The sequence below is a fragment of the Labrus bergylta genome, chromosome 21 (assembly GCF_963930695.1).
Source record: "Labrus bergylta chromosome 21, fLabBer1.1, whole genome shotgun sequence".
NCBI lineage: Eukaryota > Metazoa > Chordata > Actinopteri > Labriformes > Labridae > Labrus > Labrus bergylta.
Genome location: NC_089215.1, coordinates 6,603,626 through 6,622,446, shown reverse-complemented (window position 1 = coordinate 6,622,446; position 18,821 = coordinate 6,603,626). Strand labels below are relative to the sequence as shown.

General features: G+C 43.3%; 1 protein-coding gene across 3 annotated transcripts in view; it reads right to left on the bottom strand.

Moving 5' to 3' along the window:
* The window catches only part of usp54b (ubiquitin specific peptidase 54b), a 62,934-nt gene that overhangs the window by 12,773 nt on the left and 31,340 nt on the right, over nt 1-18,821 (bottom strand). For all 3 annotated transcript variants that reach the window (XR_010664915.1, XM_020646231.3, XM_065949591.1), the window contains 12 exons: nt 18,454-18,588; nt 16,002-16,115; nt 14,776-14,858; nt 12,743-12,848; nt 8,701-8,847; nt 5,324-5,473; nt 4,482-4,680; nt 4,056-4,238; nt 3,462-3,681; nt 2,306-2,695; nt 1,898-2,025; nt 1,638-1,796 (listed from right to left, as the gene is read on the bottom strand). Coding sequence is in view for 2 of the 3 variants with exons in the window: in XM_020646231.3 (XP_020501887.2) it covers nt 1,638-1,796; nt 1,898-2,025; nt 2,306-2,695; nt 3,462-3,681; nt 4,056-4,238; nt 4,482-4,680; nt 5,324-5,473; nt 8,701-8,847; nt 12,743-12,848; nt 14,776-14,858; nt 16,002-16,115; nt 18,454-18,588 (2,014 nt within the window). In the remaining variant the exon portion in view is untranslated. The remainder of the gene's footprint in view (nt 1-1,637; nt 1,797-1,897; nt 2,026-2,305; nt 2,696-3,461; nt 3,682-4,055; nt 4,239-4,481; nt 4,681-5,323; nt 5,474-8,700; nt 8,848-12,742; nt 12,849-14,775; nt 14,859-16,001; nt 16,116-18,453; nt 18,589-18,821) is intronic.

Below are 18,821 nucleotides of genomic sequence, written 5' to 3'. Positions count from 1 at the left end.
ATACCAGATGTTTCCAAATTAATATTGAAAAGTAACAAAGCTTTAAAAGCTTTAAAATAATTTCCTGTGGAAGTTGGTTACAAGCACACAAAATAACTACGTGGAAATAGTCGATCCTGTCGCTGATGGTCTTGTTTACTTTTGTAGGTCATAACCAGGCATCAGTTTTCATTTCAGTCTGTTTCATAACCAGCTAAAACTCCTGACCGGGGCTTTAAAAAAAATCACTGTTACAGTTACATCAGTGTTTTTTGACAGGGATTGTGAGTTCTTCACCCAGAGTTAATTTCCCACTCAGTGCTGGTCAGTGTAAACATGTTGGTAAAGAAACTAACCTGCAGGGGATTCTCTTTCTGCTTTGTTCAAACTTACAAACAGAGACACACTCACTCCCATGGATGACGCACACACACACACACACACACACACAAATACGCCATGAGTTATAGTAACACACTCTGAACTAACAGACACTTTTTAAAAAGACAGATGGAGAGACAAACTAACAGATGGGAATGAGGACAAAGAGGAGGTCAGACAGAACCACCGACATACAAGTCACTGCTGAGCTAGACAACAGGTGCTAATGTGACCTTAAAGCTGCACCAAGCAAGATTTTAACATTAAAATACACCTCATCAGCCTGGAGAGGGAATGACGCACAGCATTAAAACTATGGTGGCTTACAAGGGCAAACTTTCTACGCATACATTTATGTCTGGAGAAAGGGAGCTGCAGCTTCAGGAACAATGACGATTCAAAAACACGTACAAAATTAAGAGAAAAAAATCCAAACAAACGCAACAGGAAACGTTTAAAAATAACGGAAGTCTTCAGGCCTCTAGGGGGAGCTCTAAAGAGAACAGTTTGGGGTATTTCAACCAAAAGAGAAAAATAAGACGAGTGTGAGATGGAAGAGAAATTTTGGAAATGTATTCAAAAAAAAAACGTGGGGGGTTTCTTTAAAATATTGTAATATAGAAAATGACTTCCATAGAGCTCCCCCTAGTGGTCTCCAGAACCCATCATGTTTCCCCCTGATGTTGGTTGTTTTATGCTGCATTAGTTTAAATTCAGATTTTTTAAATAGCTTGGTTTCTATATTGACATAATGCTATCTGTTGTTATCAGTTTGTCCTTCATTTACAACAGCCCTCCATGTTTTCTGTTAGCATGTTTGGAGTTGTCAGCCGAAGTCTAAAAGCATCCTCACCTACTTCAGTGAAAACATTTTTTTTTTAAATCCCTTCTTTGACTCTTTTTGGGGTGATATTTTAGATTCGTGCAGCTTTTAATATCCTCATTGTTTGACCTTCTTCTTAGAGGATAAGTTCACTCAGAACAATATGTCCTCACTTAGTGGTTGTGATAAGTATCTAAGCTGATCTGTCTGTTAGTTTTGGGCATTTCCCAAAGGAATAAAAACTCTATTCTCTTCAGTATTCTGGAAGAATAGAACGATATCTAAGAGAGGAATGTCAAAATGCATTACATGTTTTCTGCAAGTTGTGTGAACTGACTTCCTTGATTCTCATTAAAACCTCCCACACTATCATCTACCATACTCTTCTTCTTCTTTCCCTCCCACCTGTCTCTTTCGCTCTCTCTCTCTCTTCTCATCCCTCCTCCCTCCTTACCCTGGTGTTGGAGCTGGTCCAGGTCCATGTATTTGCTGGGTTTGGGGTTAAATCCCATGGCTGCTTCCCGCTCCGCCTCCTTCCGCTTCTGCTGCTCCTGCTGACGAGCTCTCCTCGCCACCTCCTCCTGCAGCTCGTCCAGCTCGCTGCGCCCTGAGCCTGAACGCACAAACGCACAAAGGAGGGGAAACAAAATCATTAAGTAAATCGAAAAAAGTGAGTTACGGTGAATGCATTTAAATACCGACGCGAATGCACACCTGAGTTAGTGCCGCCAACCCAGCTCGGGGAGGGCAGCTCCTGCAGGATGGCGCTGCTGCTCTTTGATTTGGGAACCGAACGCCACGAAGGTCCTGACATCAGCACCCGTTTCTGTTGCCCCACCTCCCTGAATGGAGAAAGAAAAAGTGAAGAGAGCAAGAAAAGAGACAAAAAGAGAAGAAGAGTTAAGAGTGCATGCGTCCCCAGACAAATATATCCATTGATTGATTTGTTGGGACGACTATTGTTGGACAATTTGTTGTTGTTAATGTCACATTCCAATTTGAGGCTGTTAAAGTTAAATTGAACGGAAAATCAAGAGTGACAGAGAAAGTCAGAGGGGGAAACAGAATGAACGACAGAGGCAGAAGGGAAGAGACAGTAATTGTTATGTGTGAGTCTCCTACCTGTCAGGGCTGCTGCTGTTCCTCTCGCTGCTCTCGTAGCCACTCTCCATCCTCTGAATCAGACGCGGCTGGTGCTCCACCCCTCGCAGAGGTGGAGGGGCAGGGGGACCCATTGTCCGCCCGCTGCCAAGAGACCTGGGCTGCCCGACCAGCCCAAACCCCGCCTCCAACTCCCCAGCCCCCCTCCCTCCTGCCTCTTGTAACCCAGGCTGTGTGGGTGCAGGAGCGGGTCCTGCTGGTGGAAGAGAGTCCTGGGGCTCGGGAGGGAGAGAGGGACCCGGCAGGGTGCTGTAGCCCAGAGAGGAGCCTCTCGGTCGGGTGAAGATGCTGTCGATGTTCAGGGCCTCTCTTCTGGGCCTCCAGGTGGGCCTGTAGCGGCCTCCAGAAGAACTACAGAGGAAGAGAGGAGGAGGTTTTTCATCTCTATGAAAGAGCTTCCAAAAATAAAGTAGAATAATTCATTTCAGAATTATGCTGAAGCAGTAAAAATAACTGACCTACAAAATGACTTAAATACAGTTCAGTCAAGCCTCACACACAGACATTGTAACCATTTATTGCACGGAAAATTAGCATTTTAGATTCAAAATCTGGAATAAGAATACAGTCTGACACAGCTTTTATAACGTTTTGTGAATAAAACCACATATTGGAGGACATTTTAACATATATTTAAAATCTTCCTGATAAAAATTCACTGTAGAGATGAAGGCAGCTGTTAAAGCAGGCAGGCAGGCAGTCCAGCAGCTGCTACTGCAGTACTTAAAAGCAGAAAGATTCTGGTGGGAGTCACGATTTATTGAGCTGTATGTGGCTTAAGTGACTACCAAAGGACCACCCGGACCTCCACACATCTCTCTCCATCAGTTATAGATGGTCTTTACTCAGTTTATATATGTTAATATGGCAAACTGAGTCATGTAGGAATACCAGTAAGTTCACTCAGGTTCTAAAATTTGAGTTACTTCTTCTTGACTTCACTATATGGACTGTATGATGATGCTGCTTAAGATCTCATGTAAGATGTTTCATGTTTCTTTATTTACTCTTTAAAGCACTTTGTTTGTCTTCAGTTGTTTTGAATGTGCCATATTAAAAAAGTTAATTTGACTTAACATCTGAGGGAGACATTTTCAGGATTTCCATGGCACAGTACCTGGACTTGCTCTCACTGCTGGTGCTCTCATCCTCCCAGTGGGGCCCTCCTGCTCCTCCCTCGCAGCCCCCCACCCCTGACGACGAGGAGGAGGACAGAGGCCGAGAGGAGGAGGAGGAGGACGTGAGCGGCCGGCGGGACGAGAGGAGGAAGACGGCCGTCTCCTTGTACTCCGGCAGGGGAGGAGAGGGAGGACGGGGAGGACCCTCCACCGCTGACTCTGTGTGTGTGTGTGTGTGTGGGAGAAGAGGGAAAGTAAATCCAATAGTTTTCTTTTCTTGTTTATCCCACTGGGAGCAATTATCCCAGCAGCAGTGCCTGTAAACTTAAGAGTAACCAGTAAGGGGGGGGCGAAAAAGCCTGAAGAGTCTGCAGTGATAAAACACAGGGAGAGAGAGCTCACTTTCTTTGGTCTGAAATTTAAAAAAAAAACTGACCTTTGCTCTTTTGGTATTTGTTCCTAACAAGCACCACAGTTTAGCACATCCTCTTTCTTTCTTTCTTACAACGGCTACTTGTGTGTTTGCAGCTGTTAGGAGCTGCCATGATTTTTGACTGAAAAGTAGATAACTTCAGACTGGAAAGCAGTCTTACCTCCGGCGTCGGCACTGTGCGGCGGGGTGCCGATGTCGTAGTTACAGACAACAGTGGTCTGCGATTCGCTGGAGAGGTGGCTGCCCGTAGACTGGTGGAGGGGTCTGCTGCGGGAGGCTCTGTGACTGGAGCTGTCTGTTGAAGAGTCGGTACGAGTATCACTGGATATGGATGGCTCCCGACCTGAGAGAGAACACGAGGAAAAAAAGGGAGATGACCTTTCAGTTAATCCTGCGTCTCCATATGTTTGCAGCAGAGCAAGTTCTCAGCAGTACACAAAGCTAGGAGCTGGATTATGGGGCTGAAGGTCAGAGCTTTGAAGCTGTAACCTGACATGCATCCCCCCCCCCCTCCCCCACTCCCCCCAACCCCCACGGTGATAAACACAGAGTATTGGGATCTGATGTTTTGTCGTCTCTGCTATACCGGAGTCCTCGCTGTCGTAGCCGGCTTTGCTGCTGCTGCTGCAGTGCTGGAGCTCCAGCTGCGGGTTGGAGCTGCTACAGGGGTTGGGGCTCTCCTGCAGTATCACCGGCGTCCCACGGGGGTCAGCATAGAGCAGCAGCAGGGGCTGATAGTGGCCTTTGATACAGCGGGATACCACGTCCTTCCACTTTGGGCCAATCTGGAGGTGCAGCAGGGCGACAACACACACATATAAAGACACACATTAACATACATATTATCCCATAAACACACACAGACACACACACAAAGGGTATGGTAAATTAATTCTTCTTTGAGAAATAACATTACTCGTGAGGCATCAAAAGTAGAAGGTCAAACATGCATTGTGCAGCTGTGTGTCCTTATTGATATAGCGTCACTCTTTTTCATTAGCTGTGTAATCTAATTAGCTGACGGAAGTGTCAAGGGCATGCACAGCCACCTTATCTCACATTTTTGACTCAGCAAACCTGACCAGCTTCCATCGATTCAGCCGCCACAATATTCACATCCTTTTCCAGCCGTATGGGACATAACTCACGCTCAAATCACAAGGTATCACATCACAAGACGAGTGTCATCTGCGCCAGAATGTACTTAAAAGGCAAACACCTTATCAGTCAAAAACGCCCCTGCTTCAAAGAACTGACCATGCAGCACTCAAACTAACACACAGCTTAGTACTAGTCGTTGCTGCTCTCATCGGCTCAGCTGGAGATGCAGCAGATACCGTACATCAATCCCCACCCCCCACCCCTCCCCTCCTGCTTCTCCTGCCCCGTCCTGCAGCATGCAGCCTCCAACTGCAAACTGTGTCTCACCTCTTTGACGTGGGCGTCGTCGAAGTACATCCACTTGCGTATCTTGGTCTGGAAGAAGAAGGTGGAGTAGTGCTTGCCGTAGTAGCACACCATGCCCACCAAGTAGAGCTCCGCCTGGCGAGCCCTCTCCTCTGTCACACGGTAGAACAACTACAGAGAGAGAGAGAGAGAGAGAGCGAGAGAGAGAGAGAGAGAGAGAGAGAGGGGACAGAGGGAGGGGGAGGAGACAGGGAGGGAGGGAGGGAAGAGAATAAGAGGTGTGCATTAAGAGGAGGGATAGAGATAGAGGAGTTAACGAGACTACAAGCACATTTTTGCTCACTTAGTGTATATGCTGTATTCAGTCATCCTTTACATGCATTCTCACCTTCTCATTATTGCTGCAAATCTGCAGCAGAGTGCCACAAATGTGCTGCACACTATCATGCAGAAGTGATGCACTGATCTCACAGTTAGGTCTCAGCACTAGGATGTTTGTTTAAGAGAGTAACTTTCCATATAGTCATATGTTGTTGTGTTTTCTAACATTGTGCACGATCAAATCGACTGTTACTAAACAATTAAACTCAGTCACTCTGGTGGGGCGCAAATGGCCGAGCAGATAAGTCGCACCCTGTATGTATGGAGGCTATAGTCCGACATTCGACAGGAACATTAGTGGCTAGGAACATCCTTAATGTCTTCACGTCTTTCCTGCTGCTACATACAGTATGTTTAATACAGTAGAAAATATAAACAACCCATTCAATTACTTTCATTAGAATAATCTTTCAATATAAGCCTATTTCTCAATCTGTTCTGTGTCAGAAAATAGCCAAACATCAGATTCCCCCGGCTAATTTTGCGTTCATTTTCCTTCTTTTGTATGACCAACAACCCAAAACCTAGAAATATTCCATATTCCAATGTCAACAAAAGATAAACAGCAAATCCTCATATTCAAGAAATAAGAACCAGCAAGTGTTTTTCACATTTCTGCCTGATAAACAGCTTGCAATGAAGATGAATCAAAACTGTTATCTCGTCTTTGCAACAGACTAATTGTCCCAACTCTGAAATGTCCTAATCGGAGGCAGAGGGAGAACTTAAAAAAAAAAAAAGAGTCACATGGAAGCAGAAAGGAGGGAGAGAACAGATGCAGAAGACGGACAAAGAGAGAAAGTGAAGGCAGCAGTAGATGAGGAGGAGGGGGGAGGGGGGGGGGGTACAGGAGGCAGATGGATTCATTTTTTTCTGATCTGAACAGCTAAACAAAAAGCAGAAAATGTGATAAATTATGCCTACGATTCCTATCTCACCACCAGCTTCATCTGGCAGCGACGGAGGGATGAGAATGAGAGCGACAGCAGCGGGCGGAGACAGCAGATAGAAGGAAGAACTCAACTCGCTATTACACACACTCAAATTCACTGATCCATAATTCATAGATATCACTTCAGAATGCGACTGGAGATGTTACAGTAGCATTAAAATGCATCAACATTACTCAGTCTTGACACAGAGTATCAGGGGCCAAACACGTGTGTGTGTGTGTGTGTGTGTGTGTGTGTGTGTGTGTGTGTGTGAGTGTGTGAGGTGAAAAGCTCGAGCACAAGGCCGAGGAACCCTGAGCTTTGTTTGAGAGCAATGACAATCAGGTGAACGATTTGATGTGTTCGAACTTCGTTTTTTTTATGAACGCTGCAACGGGATTGGTCGAGTTTATTGGGCAGTGCACTGCAGCATGCACATACATATAATCTGCACATGTTCATTTATACGTATGTGTCCTTGAATGTGCCTCTCAGTGTTTGTTTAAACATGCCTCCAGGTATTTTCGCTGCTCAATGTGATGTCAAGTGTTTTTTTTTTTTTAGTTAGCTAGTTAATCAGAATTGGAATCGTCTGAACCAAAACGACCCACCATATAAGTTTGTCTGACTTGTTGTTTCATGCTTTAACGCCTTTAACTACTACTATATAGTAAGGGGCAACCTCCAGTGGCCGCAGTTATAATAATGGCAGCAAAGGAGGAAGTCAAGTGACAGAATGAAAAGATTAAAATGACGGGACAGTCTGGGGAGGCTGTGTGAAACCCAACGTCACGTTAACTCCATTTAGGTTCTGCAAAACCATCTCATAAGCCCCTTACACACATGCAGTGCCCTCCTGAACATTTCCTGACATTGTCTAGTCGGGCCACCATGCCTGAACACAAACAGCTAAATATTTTCACCACAATAATTCAGACTTTTTCTCAACAGCATCCTTGAAGAAGGCTTTAAGTTCTTCAAATGTACAATTGTTGAAATTCTTGAAATGTGTTGCTTGTAAGTGTAAGTGTTTGAAGGAGCCAGTCTGTACAGTACATCCAGTCAGACACACACTATCACAGCCTCATTTCCAGCCAGGAAACACCCTGACATTTACACATGTGTAGCATTGAGGACATGTTACCTGACATAAGAAGGGACATTACGAGATACATTTAAAAAAACTTAACTTCCAGGTCCTCTTTCAAAACAATAACAGTGCACCACTTTTACATTTTGGTCAGTGTTGTAGTTTATTTCTGCACTCATGATATAATTGTTTAACTTTGATTCAGAATATGCATCACTGCTGAACGAGAGGCTGGAGTCATTTACCAAACAAGTTGACTAAAGTCGGACCCGAATGTGACGTCATAACTTCTTTAATAACTACCTCACAACCTTAACACGCTTTGACAAAATGACTGCACTTTAGAGTATTTCCTGAAAAGCTACAACATCACAAGCTGGCGTCTTTAAAAATGTACGAGCACGATTTTAATATTTTAGTCTGGACCAAAGTGGTGGACCACATGACTTGAAAAATTAAGAGAGGTTTAGAATCTGTGTGTGCAATTTCTTTTGTTTTTTTTCCTGGTTTACTGTAACTGTTATCTCTTTAAAAAGCCTCGACTCGCTGCCTCAGGCTCGTGAATCTATTGTTTCTGTTAACAGATGTTCGTCTCACTGTTACACATTGTCTGAGGGGCAGGGGCGAAAAATAGAAAGGGCACCAGCTGCATGCAGCGGGGCAGCAGCGATCCCAACGTTTTCTAGTATGTAGGGCGGCCTGTGAGGCACTGTATCAACTTTTCTACATTGCAAGAGCTCCCTGGAGGGGAATTTATCCTGTTTATGTATCAGAGGGCTATCATAGAGGGTACTATTGCAGCTTTTTTTTTCTAAATTGGAGACATTTGGGGCCCCCCTGAGTCCACTAGTGTCTGGTAAATGGTTACACACGGAGCAAAACACTCTTTCAACAAACAAATGTACATAAACATGCCCGGCTGCTTGCATAGGCACACATGACGGACGTTAATGTGTTGAAAACGAGCGTGTTATTTGTTTGTGTGATCCCCTTACGTCGCCCAGACGCAGGCAGGTCCCCAGGCTGTGTATGACGTCCTCCGCCAGGTCCGAGTGGTCTGAATCCCACACCAGCCCGATGGAAACGATCTCCGGTGAGTTCATGAGCACCCGGCGGATACGCAGCACCTCCCCACAGTTACTCTGAGAGAGAGAGAGAGAGAGAGAGAGAGAGGTGAGAGAGGTGAGAAATTAAGGAAGGAGAATGTGTGATCAAACAGTTTCATTCATCCTGTTTTATGAGGCTTGTGTGACAGCGGTGTGCGACGCTAAAATCAACCATTTATTTGTCAGTGATGAACACACACGCCTGTATGCAGATACACACTCAGATAAAGTGGGAAGTGAGAGGCAGAGATTAAAGGCGGGAGGAAAGAGATGATGAAAGGACTTTAAGAGAGAACGAGAGAGGAAGGAGCAGTGTGCCGAGCTGTATTTGTCCCTCGGGCCTTCTGTCGAGTTCAGAACCGTGTGTTCTGAGTCCTTCCTTTGAGTCATGACCCACCACAGAGCTTCAGCGCAACACACACACACACACTCTCGCAGAGAGCGCACACACGAGCATGCACGCAGCGTTGGCAGAGCCGGCCTCAGAAACAGCCTGAGAACACCCCGGCAACGAGACACTTTGCCAAACACTCGCAAACACACATATGCACAAAAAAAAAAAAAACACACACAGAACTCTCCCTTTGTGGGCGGTGGGACGCCTCGAGCTGGCACCAAATAGGACGAAAAGGAAGGTTTTTCTGCCAGGGACTGCTTCTCAATTCTCAGAGAAAGACACAAACATGAGCCAAACAGCAGCGACACTCTCAGGCTATCTGTTAGCTCAGGACACATGCGCAGGACCTCAGTCGGCCCCTTCGTGCTGTCTCACTGCTGGTGACAACATCATCCGTCACATGATGGCTCAAACAGAGCCGCTCCGCTTCACGACACACAACACTGATCGCTGCACACTCGTCTCTGGATCTGGATGTGCAAAGATTTTCTCTCAGTGCACCGTGGCTCTGCAGACCCCTTCAAACAGGCAGGAGAGTTATGTAACAGTGCTGCCGGTCAAAGGATACTGTAGGTTTGCAGAGTGCTGATCGTTGCATTCTTCAGGGCAAAAAAAAAATGAAACAACTTTAGGGAAATCTTTGTGCTTCTGCTTCCTCGGAACTCATAAGAATCCAAAATTAAAAAAAAAAAGACAATCCCACTTTGTGAGTTTTAAAGCTGAGGTGGCAAACTGCTCACGTGGTCAACAGTAGAACACCTGTCACGGGGTAACAGAGTTCATACCATGGAGTGTATATGAGTCTATGGTTCATACTTAAAGGATCATTCTGGTTTGTTAGAACTCTGTTAATATGTTGTCTGAGCCTTTGTTTTTCATTACTGTACACACATACAAGAAGTTATTACGCTGTTATTTTAAAAGTTTAAATTATGATATTTTGGGGCGATGGGCGTGCATTGGTTAGAGCGTGCGCCCCATGTATGGAGGCTGTAGTCCTCCAAGGCTCCTTTCCCGCATGTCATTCCCTACTCTCTCTCCTTGATTTCTGACTCTATCCACTGTCCTATCTCTCCAATAAAGGCAGAAAATGCCAAAAAAAAAATTCTAAAAAAAAATAAATAAATTATGAGATTTTGCACCAGTGATTTGATGATGACATGTCAGGACGCACTATATCACTGTATACATATTTTGTCCCACCTGATATCAAAAGTGTGTTTTTTCTCTACATTTTTTGTCATTTGTGAAACAAATCAAAATAAATAGAATAATTTTTCCTACGATACAAAATGTTGTTTCAAGTTAACTGAACTCAGACAAGCCTTTGAAGTTGTACTTTTATTTCCTGCTTTATTAAACACTTCTCTATATCCAAAAAGAAATGATCCTCCACCTAACCCCTCTACATGTTACCTGAAACCAAATCTAACATGAAGATCAAAATAACAAACTGTCAGTTTATCAAATAAGATGCACTGTTGCAGATGAGACCTCGGAGCAGCATGTGACGGAGTTTAAATCAGCTCCTCTTCAAACACTCAAGACATCAGAAGACTCCTTTCACGTTGATACTTTGCTCTTATTCTTAGAGGACCTACTTAAGAGGCAATCCCTGCTCTTATCAGTTTGTGACTCTAATCCTCTTTGTTAAAGTCTGATAAGTACACGGATATGTATGATATCACGTCTCCGACGAAGCCCTGCACATTTCAAACCAGCAAAGAACATAAAGAGGAAGACAAAGATACAGAGATCTCACATGTAGAATTAAAATCAGGGCTGGTGGATATGTAAATATTCTCAGCTATTAAAGCTGGGAAATTGTTTCTGATGGAAGAGTGAATGTCTGATGAACTATTTTGTGGTTATTTATTGAATATTTGGAACTGAAATCAAAGCATCGCTTGAAATGAAAACGACACATTTTAGTTTTAAGGTAGAAATGAACTTCTCTAAAACAGTAGAAAAGAAATATCTTGCATTTCTTGCAAACTGTTTTTCCGCAGTGTTTACATTTGACTTATTGTTGTTCGGTGTCGTCTTCCCTAAAGACAAAATGTGTCCAAACGACCGACTTTGCTTCCATGTCGCGGATTGGATGTGTCACGTGACTCCGCCGTGAAAATAATCAAAATAATCGACACGGGGCAGATTACGTCGGTTAGAGTTTTTCGATTAATTGCCCAGCCCTAATTAAAATTGATCAAATTTCTGCAGAAAAATCATACGATGGTGTATGATCTGACTTTGAAATCAAATATGTTATTGCCTCAACCTCAACTCTGTGTCTTTACATTGAAATGATGTTATTTTGAAAAAGTAAAAGCTGTGAAAACCTCTTTTTTCTTTTCCTATAGATTCAATAAATTGGATTATTTTTAGCTTATTTATTACTGACAAAAAAAAACAAACATATCCACCACTTCACAGTTTCCTCTTTGGCACCCTATATTCAGTCTGGCACCTACAGTATCTCCCAGCAGCCTCTCTGCCATCCAAATAGCATCACTTTGTTTGAGCCGAGCCCAGTGTGGTATTAACAAAAGATCAGCGCTGCCAGTGATGGAAGATAAACAGAGGCAGGTTGCTCAACTCCCGCAGGACTGCGCACACACAACGTGAGCGCCGGGCTGGTGAATACGCTCGCGGTGTGTGTTAACGCTTGTGTCGGTGCTGCTGTGCGGAGGAGACGGGGGACGCTGAGCGGGCTCTTTTGTGCCGATACTTTGGCAGAGAGGAGCGGGCCGAGCGCGGGGGGGGCCAGGCCGGATCTATTCAGCAGCAGAACTTTCCCATGAGGCAACACAACACGCAGAGAGCTACAGAACCAATGCATCTTCATGCACGTTCCTCCCTCCACCTCGCTCACCACCTTTACCTTCTCTCTCTCTCTCTCTCTCTCTCTCTCTCTCTCGACTCGTGACTTTTCCTCCATGCAGCACTTTCTTTACTTGAGGCTTGTTGCTTTTATCGAAGTTTTTACCATTAAATATTAACATTTTTTTTTTTTTTAAATGTCACGGCACAACCGACTGTTCTTTGTCTCCTGCTGCAAGAAGATGATGAACATTTTGTTTAACTGTAAAAGAAGGCTGATGACGACGAGTCAGAAAATGTTTCCGGTAATAGAAAGTGAGGAGAAAAAAACGAGAGAGGGGAAAATGCAAATGAGCTGCTTGTTATGTAAACGCAAGACGCACCAAGAAAAGAAAAGGAAAGGGGGGGGGGGGGGGGGGGAAACAAAGTAAGACATGATGAAACTAGCAAAGTGGTTACGCTGCAAATGATATTCTCAAACTGATTCCACACTTTTTTTGTTTCTTTTATCTCTTCGTTTGTTGATATTTGAAATTAAATTTAGAAGATTTCTCTTTTTTTTGTCAAACACAAAACTGAACTCGTAGCAGAAGAGAAAAAGAAAGAGAATATAAAAGGGGACAAAAAGCACGAGGTCTGCTATGTTCATGTGTTTTCTGAATGTGTGTAATGTGTGTGTTTTGTGTGTGTGTGTGTGTGTGTGTGTGCTCTCACAGGACAGTTGCGCAGGTCTCCCATGTTGCTGGCATTGCGGAGCAGCTCTCCAAACATGTCCGGTGTGGGTTTCTCTCTGCACTCCAGCATCCTCACCGCCTGGTTACTGCAGCATCCAAACACACACACACACACAAACACACACACACACACACACACACACACACACACACACACACACACAATCATTAAACAACAACAATATAACACACTATGGAAGCAGATCGTTTATAAATAGAAGAAAACATCTATTGTTTGGCCTGATTGTGACTTGTTGCCACCAGAATCATTGTCTCCATTCTTCAAACTCGTTATGTTTTTTTGGGTTTTTTTTCTGTTCCGTGGCGCTGAGCGGTAATCTGCAGACAATTGTTTCATTTTCGCTCGTATTTCTGGCTGAAAATCAGTTCAGACGCTTTGAATTCTGCAGTGTTTGGTCCGCTCGCTTTGCATATTGCTTAGGCAACCGTTCACTGCACAGACTGAGTCAGTCCCTCAGGCTTTTCCTCATCTGCTTTAATTAAGAAAATAAAACAAAGGGGATAGAAGACGAAAAAAAAAAAAGAAGGGAAAAAGTAAGAACAAGTCTAGATTATACAGTCGTTAAAGGCTGTAAAAAGATTCCCTCTGAGCACGTTTTTAAATCCTGTCGAGCAAGATTATGATCTCTGACCTTCCTAAAGTGGTTAAGCTAAAAGACAATGTTCCAACAGGGAGCTCGAGCAGCGAAAGGAACATTATTATTGTTGCGATTATTAAAGGAACAGTTCGTCTTATAGTAAGTAGAACTTGATGAAAAACTGAGACAATCTCCTTCAGCAAACTTTGGAGCGATGACACTGAGCTGTATTCATCAGTTTGAGGTAGAATCGTCCTCCGAAGGACGAACTCAAACATGTTATTATGATCTGTGAATACCAGATGAGCTTGTGCACGCTCCATGCCATGTATGGGGATTATGTGGGCGATGAATCAGCACTGTTTTGTTTTTCTGGATGTAAGTATTCCTTTAAGAATAACGATTTTCAAAATAAGTCAACATTTCTCCTCCCCCTCCCTCTCTTCTCCTCTCCTCCTCTCACCCCTTCCATTAGCCTGAAATGAACTCAACCTCTTCCCTCTGCTCTCTCTCTCTCTCTCTCTCTCTCTCTCTCTCCTGATTTTATCCCCTGGCTTGACCATGAAAGCAGAAAAAACAACACTTGCTCCTTTTGTTTACTTTCCTCTGAATCGTGCCTGAACCAGACGTTTGTTTTGTCTTTTTGTTGCCCTCTGATTATCTTACTCATGTTGACTTTTGCATATTTGGCTATCTCGTCTGTAAACAACAGGCTCCACTAAGGGTAAAAATAGCTTGGCAGCACTAACAGGCACAAACAGAGAGCGGTGGCACCGCTGTGCCCCAAAAACTACCTCCACACAGCACTGTTTGTTTGTACTTTTGCCCCCACATTTATCCCTCGATTTCCTCTGCCGTGTTCCATTTCCAAAAGGGATACGGAGTGATATACCCTCTTATTTCCCTCTTGTTAAGACTCTTTCCGACCCACTGTTCCACTTATAGATTTATGTCGCCCCCTGGGTCCTCTGAATCAAACAGCTGATTGATTACTTCCCCTGTTCCTTATTTCATTGACTCAGAGTGTGTGTGTTTTATGTAACAGCTCTGAGGATGCACACATGCCCCGTCCATCCTGCGTGCTAAAGCCACTGTCTACCTGAATATTGTCGAGAAATTATGCACAAGCTCACCTGCTCTTCCATATGCATGAACATAAATGTGTGTGTGCATAATGTGTTTGTGCATGTGTGTGTGCATGTGTGTGCTCGGTGTTCAGTGGGGACCCGTGCAGGGAAGAAGAAGAGAACACGCTGTACCTTCCTTTACTGCCACCCAGCCTCAGCTTGCTGCCAGATTTACTGCAGTGTGTGTGTAGGTGTGTGTAGGAGTGTGTAGGTGTGTGTGTGTGTGTGTGTGTGTGTGTGTGTGTGTGTGTGTGTGTGTGTGTGTGTGTGTGTGTGTCTGGTCTTACCAGAGGGATGTAGTGGAGATGTAATGAACCATCTGAATGAAGGGCAAGGGGTCTGAAGTGGCTCCACAGCTGGTACACACACACTGCAAACACAAACACATCTTCAGAGAAGTCACAGGGCGTCAAACTGTTCATGTGTACGAGTTGTTTTTTTAACTAAAGCCTGAAAAACTGTTATGTAACAGCTCTTTAAAAGTCCCAGGGAATTTAGCTTGAAATAGCACAAAATGCATACATGATCTCAAACTAGTGTTTCTAAGAGAAAGGAGCCCTTCAAAACTCTCAGAAAAGAAGAACAGATCATCTGCTGAGAGCATTTCTCAGGACTGTGTGGGAGGGGCCAAGCAGATTTTGATTGACAGCTGCCTGGCTCATCTGCACAGTAATGAATCTTGTGAAAAGTGCAGACTTGAACATTATGTTGGAGTCACAATTATATAAAAAAACCTCTCCTCTGAATCAGCAGTTAGGTAGCTTGACAGCATTAAACGGATGTGACACAATAGATACACACTGGCTACTGACATCGTGGCATCCCACTTTATTTGATGATGGGACGATGACAAATAAAAAAGATTTTTATCTAAACCCTGAATCAAGAACACAAAAGCCTACATATCATCCACAATGGAAATGAAAGCAAATGAAAAGAAAACTATCCATATACACAAACACACAAACGCTGTCAAGAAGAGTCCAAATGTTGCAGTTATGTTTACATTTTGAATTTTTAGTTCGCACTTTCTCCATGTTGAAAACCGAAACCAAGTTCATGCAAGCAGTTTCAGAAGCACGGTGGAGTCTGTGTGTCTTCAAGTCTTCAGTTTTTTTTTTCTAATACCATGCCCATCAGCAGAGCTGTTTGAATGTGTGAAGGGACCATAGAGCAGTCCTCTGAGACTCCAAAAGCAGCCAAGTCTCTGTCAGGAGAGAGAGTCCTCTGGTAAACCCCAGAGAACTGATGAATTAACGGACAATCCCAAAAATAAATGCAGCAAAGTGGATTCTTATCTACTTTGTTTTATTCGCCAAATTAGATTGTTATCAGCATTTGGTGGGGGCTCATTTTGGAACCTGTGTTCAGCCAATGTCAACCCAGTTTTCTTATCATTTTCCTCAAAGGTGTCTTTAGGTAGCATTCTTGTACATCTACATTTACAAAGTCAGAAGGCTGCTGTGGATTTGGATTTTCGAGGGGCTCTTAAAGGGACAGTAGCGTGTCTTACCTGTTCAAACAGAGTCATGGCAAACTTCTGGTGTGGTATGCAGTGTTTGGCCGTGCAGATGTCCTCTCTGCTCTCGGCACTGATGTGGAAGTGGATACGCATCAAGAGGTTCTCCTGAGAAACGAGCAGCGGAAAACCTATTAACGTGTTTGTTTGTGTGCTAAGTTGGTACACGTGCATGTTTGTATTATATGCACATGTACAGTGTGTTTGTGTTTGTTTGTTTATGTGTGTGTGTGTGTGTGTGTGTGTGTGTGTGTGTGTGTGTGTGAATGTTTGATTGTTCCTCTCTGTTGGTGCACTTGTTAATCCGACCGTGGGAGCAGCATCTATATTTCATAAGAAGCCGACGGATTCCCTGACTGAACACATTTACTACCAATCGATCAGACAGAGGCTCGCATGCACACACATAAAACACACACGCAGACACACACACACACACACACACACACACACACACACACACACACACACACACACACACACACACACACACACACACACACTGTGGAGGTCTCTAAGGCAGAAAGAAAAAGAGGCAGAGAGAGAAAGAGTGAGAGAGACACTGAGAGTGGAGGAGAGCTGAAGAGAGGAGTGTAAAGACATTTCAATAAAAAAACCTGTGACTAATGACATCCTCCTTTCTTAATTTTCTCCTTTGATAATTGATAAAGTTCACTCCAAACTGAGACAGTCACGATTTTTAAACTGCAGCACTCTCATTGTTGAAAAAAACTGATGTGAAGACCTGTGCTTCAAATTCCAAATATAGGAGCAGAAGAAGAAATCATCTTTAGAAAAGGCTGGGAAAGGACTGGATGTCAAAATATATCAATAGTGTTTTGTTTTTTGCATCAATAAAGATAAATGAATAGAATAGAAAGAGTCTTTTTTCTGCCATTCAGCAATAAAGACTGTATAGAGCCGGATCCAGCTGAGCGATGTTTTTGAAATCATTAATCTGCAACATGAGTCACTGAAGATGAGCGACATCGTGACTGCCTTCTGGCTAAAGCTGAAGCAGAGTGCGAGCAGATTGTCTTGTAAAAACTCTTGACACTTTTTACAAATCTTTATCAAATTTAACACTCAAGGAATCACAGAAGAGTCAGGCAAGAAAAAGAAAAAGTCAAACTATAAAACTTTAATGAGCCAGTTAGGCTCATCTCTCTGCAGCAGAATAAAAATTTACACCAAAGCATCTGTCCAACATAAAGTGAAGAAACCCCCATTTGGTGTTTTTCAAAGCTTTTTTAAGTGTTTAACTTTATTTAAACCATCTTAAAAAAGGAGGCTTTGTACGACAGTTTAAGTGCTACATGTATGTGTTGTGCTGTGAGATCCTTTTGATCTTTTTTGACTTCATCTCTGTATAAAAAATCTCCAAATGCCTCGTTTTTTAAACCAACTTAAAGCAAACAACATTCAGTTTTCTTTCTTTCTGCTTCTTTGATACTGAGCTGTTTGAGTGGATCGAGTCATACTTTCATTTTTAAAAGGTTTAAATTTTAAATTTGAGTTTATTAAAGGACAGCCTGCTAGTGTAATACAACAATACTCAAATGAAATGCTATTTGACTGGGTGAATAAATCTACAAATATTGGCGCATATTTGTGATAAAATTAGTCGATACCGATAGTCACTTGATATCCTAAAATTGGCTACCAGATTTATCGGTCAGGTTCTAGTTCTGATATCATGGCGACAAAAATATAAGTCCTAGGCACCCAATATTGGGTAATTTCTTGTTATTAATGACCTGAAATTGCAAGCCAACTCCTGGAGACTGTCTAATTTGCGTAAATACATTGGCAATGTTTTGGTACCAATGTATCTATTTCAATTTAGACAGTGTCACCTCCTCTGTTCTGTGTCATAAAAATGTCACTTGATGCTAAAAGGACTTGAAAAACGTCAGTATTTGCCCACCTTTGAATATGAATGGCAAATATGACTGAAGATCTGGAAGTTTTCCTGTTCTTCTCGATAGTATGGATCATTGAAAACAGAGATTGTATCGGTTTAAAACATCAAAAAATATCTTACTATTGGAAACTTTGACAACCAAGTGTGCTAGGCTACTTCCCTTGGGGTTAAAGTAGTGTGTGAACTCTCTGTTAGTTCAAAGTTACAGAAGGTTGAATATGGCAAGGATCACCCTCACATCGTCACACAGAGTAACAAACCGAGAAATGAAAAATGAAGACAAGAAAGAAAAAAAGAAAAAAGTTGAACATATCGCACACAAAGATTCTCTGAGGCTGCCGTGTTGGATATCTTCTTAACCCTGAAGATCTCTGACTCACGCACACACTCATTCAAACCTTAAGGCAAGTCCTAAACCACTCCAGTGAGTTTGAGTGTGTGTGTGTGTGTCTCTGTGTGTGTGTGTGTGTGTGTGTGTGTGTGTGTGTGTGTGTGTGCAGCCATCTTGCTTCTCATACTCACAAAGCACTCTGCAGCGTCGTCCATGATACCCAGCTGAAAGCGTTGTTCGTCTTGGAAAGTCTTGGCCAAAGCGCTCCGCAGTGCATCTGATGGTAACACGCGCTCACTGCTGAACTGGAACTGAGCAAAGATACTCTGCAAACACGCAAACACACACACACACACACACACACACACACACACACACACACACACACACACACAAAGAAATCCATCAGTGCTTCACTTCAATGCTACAAATACACACGCTGCCATAAATTCTTTTACTCCTGCATTCTTGGAGTGGAAACTCACATTATGTGTGTCCGCGCACACACGTATACATTCATGTGTGTGTGTGTGTGTGTATTTATGACTTCATTTCTCTG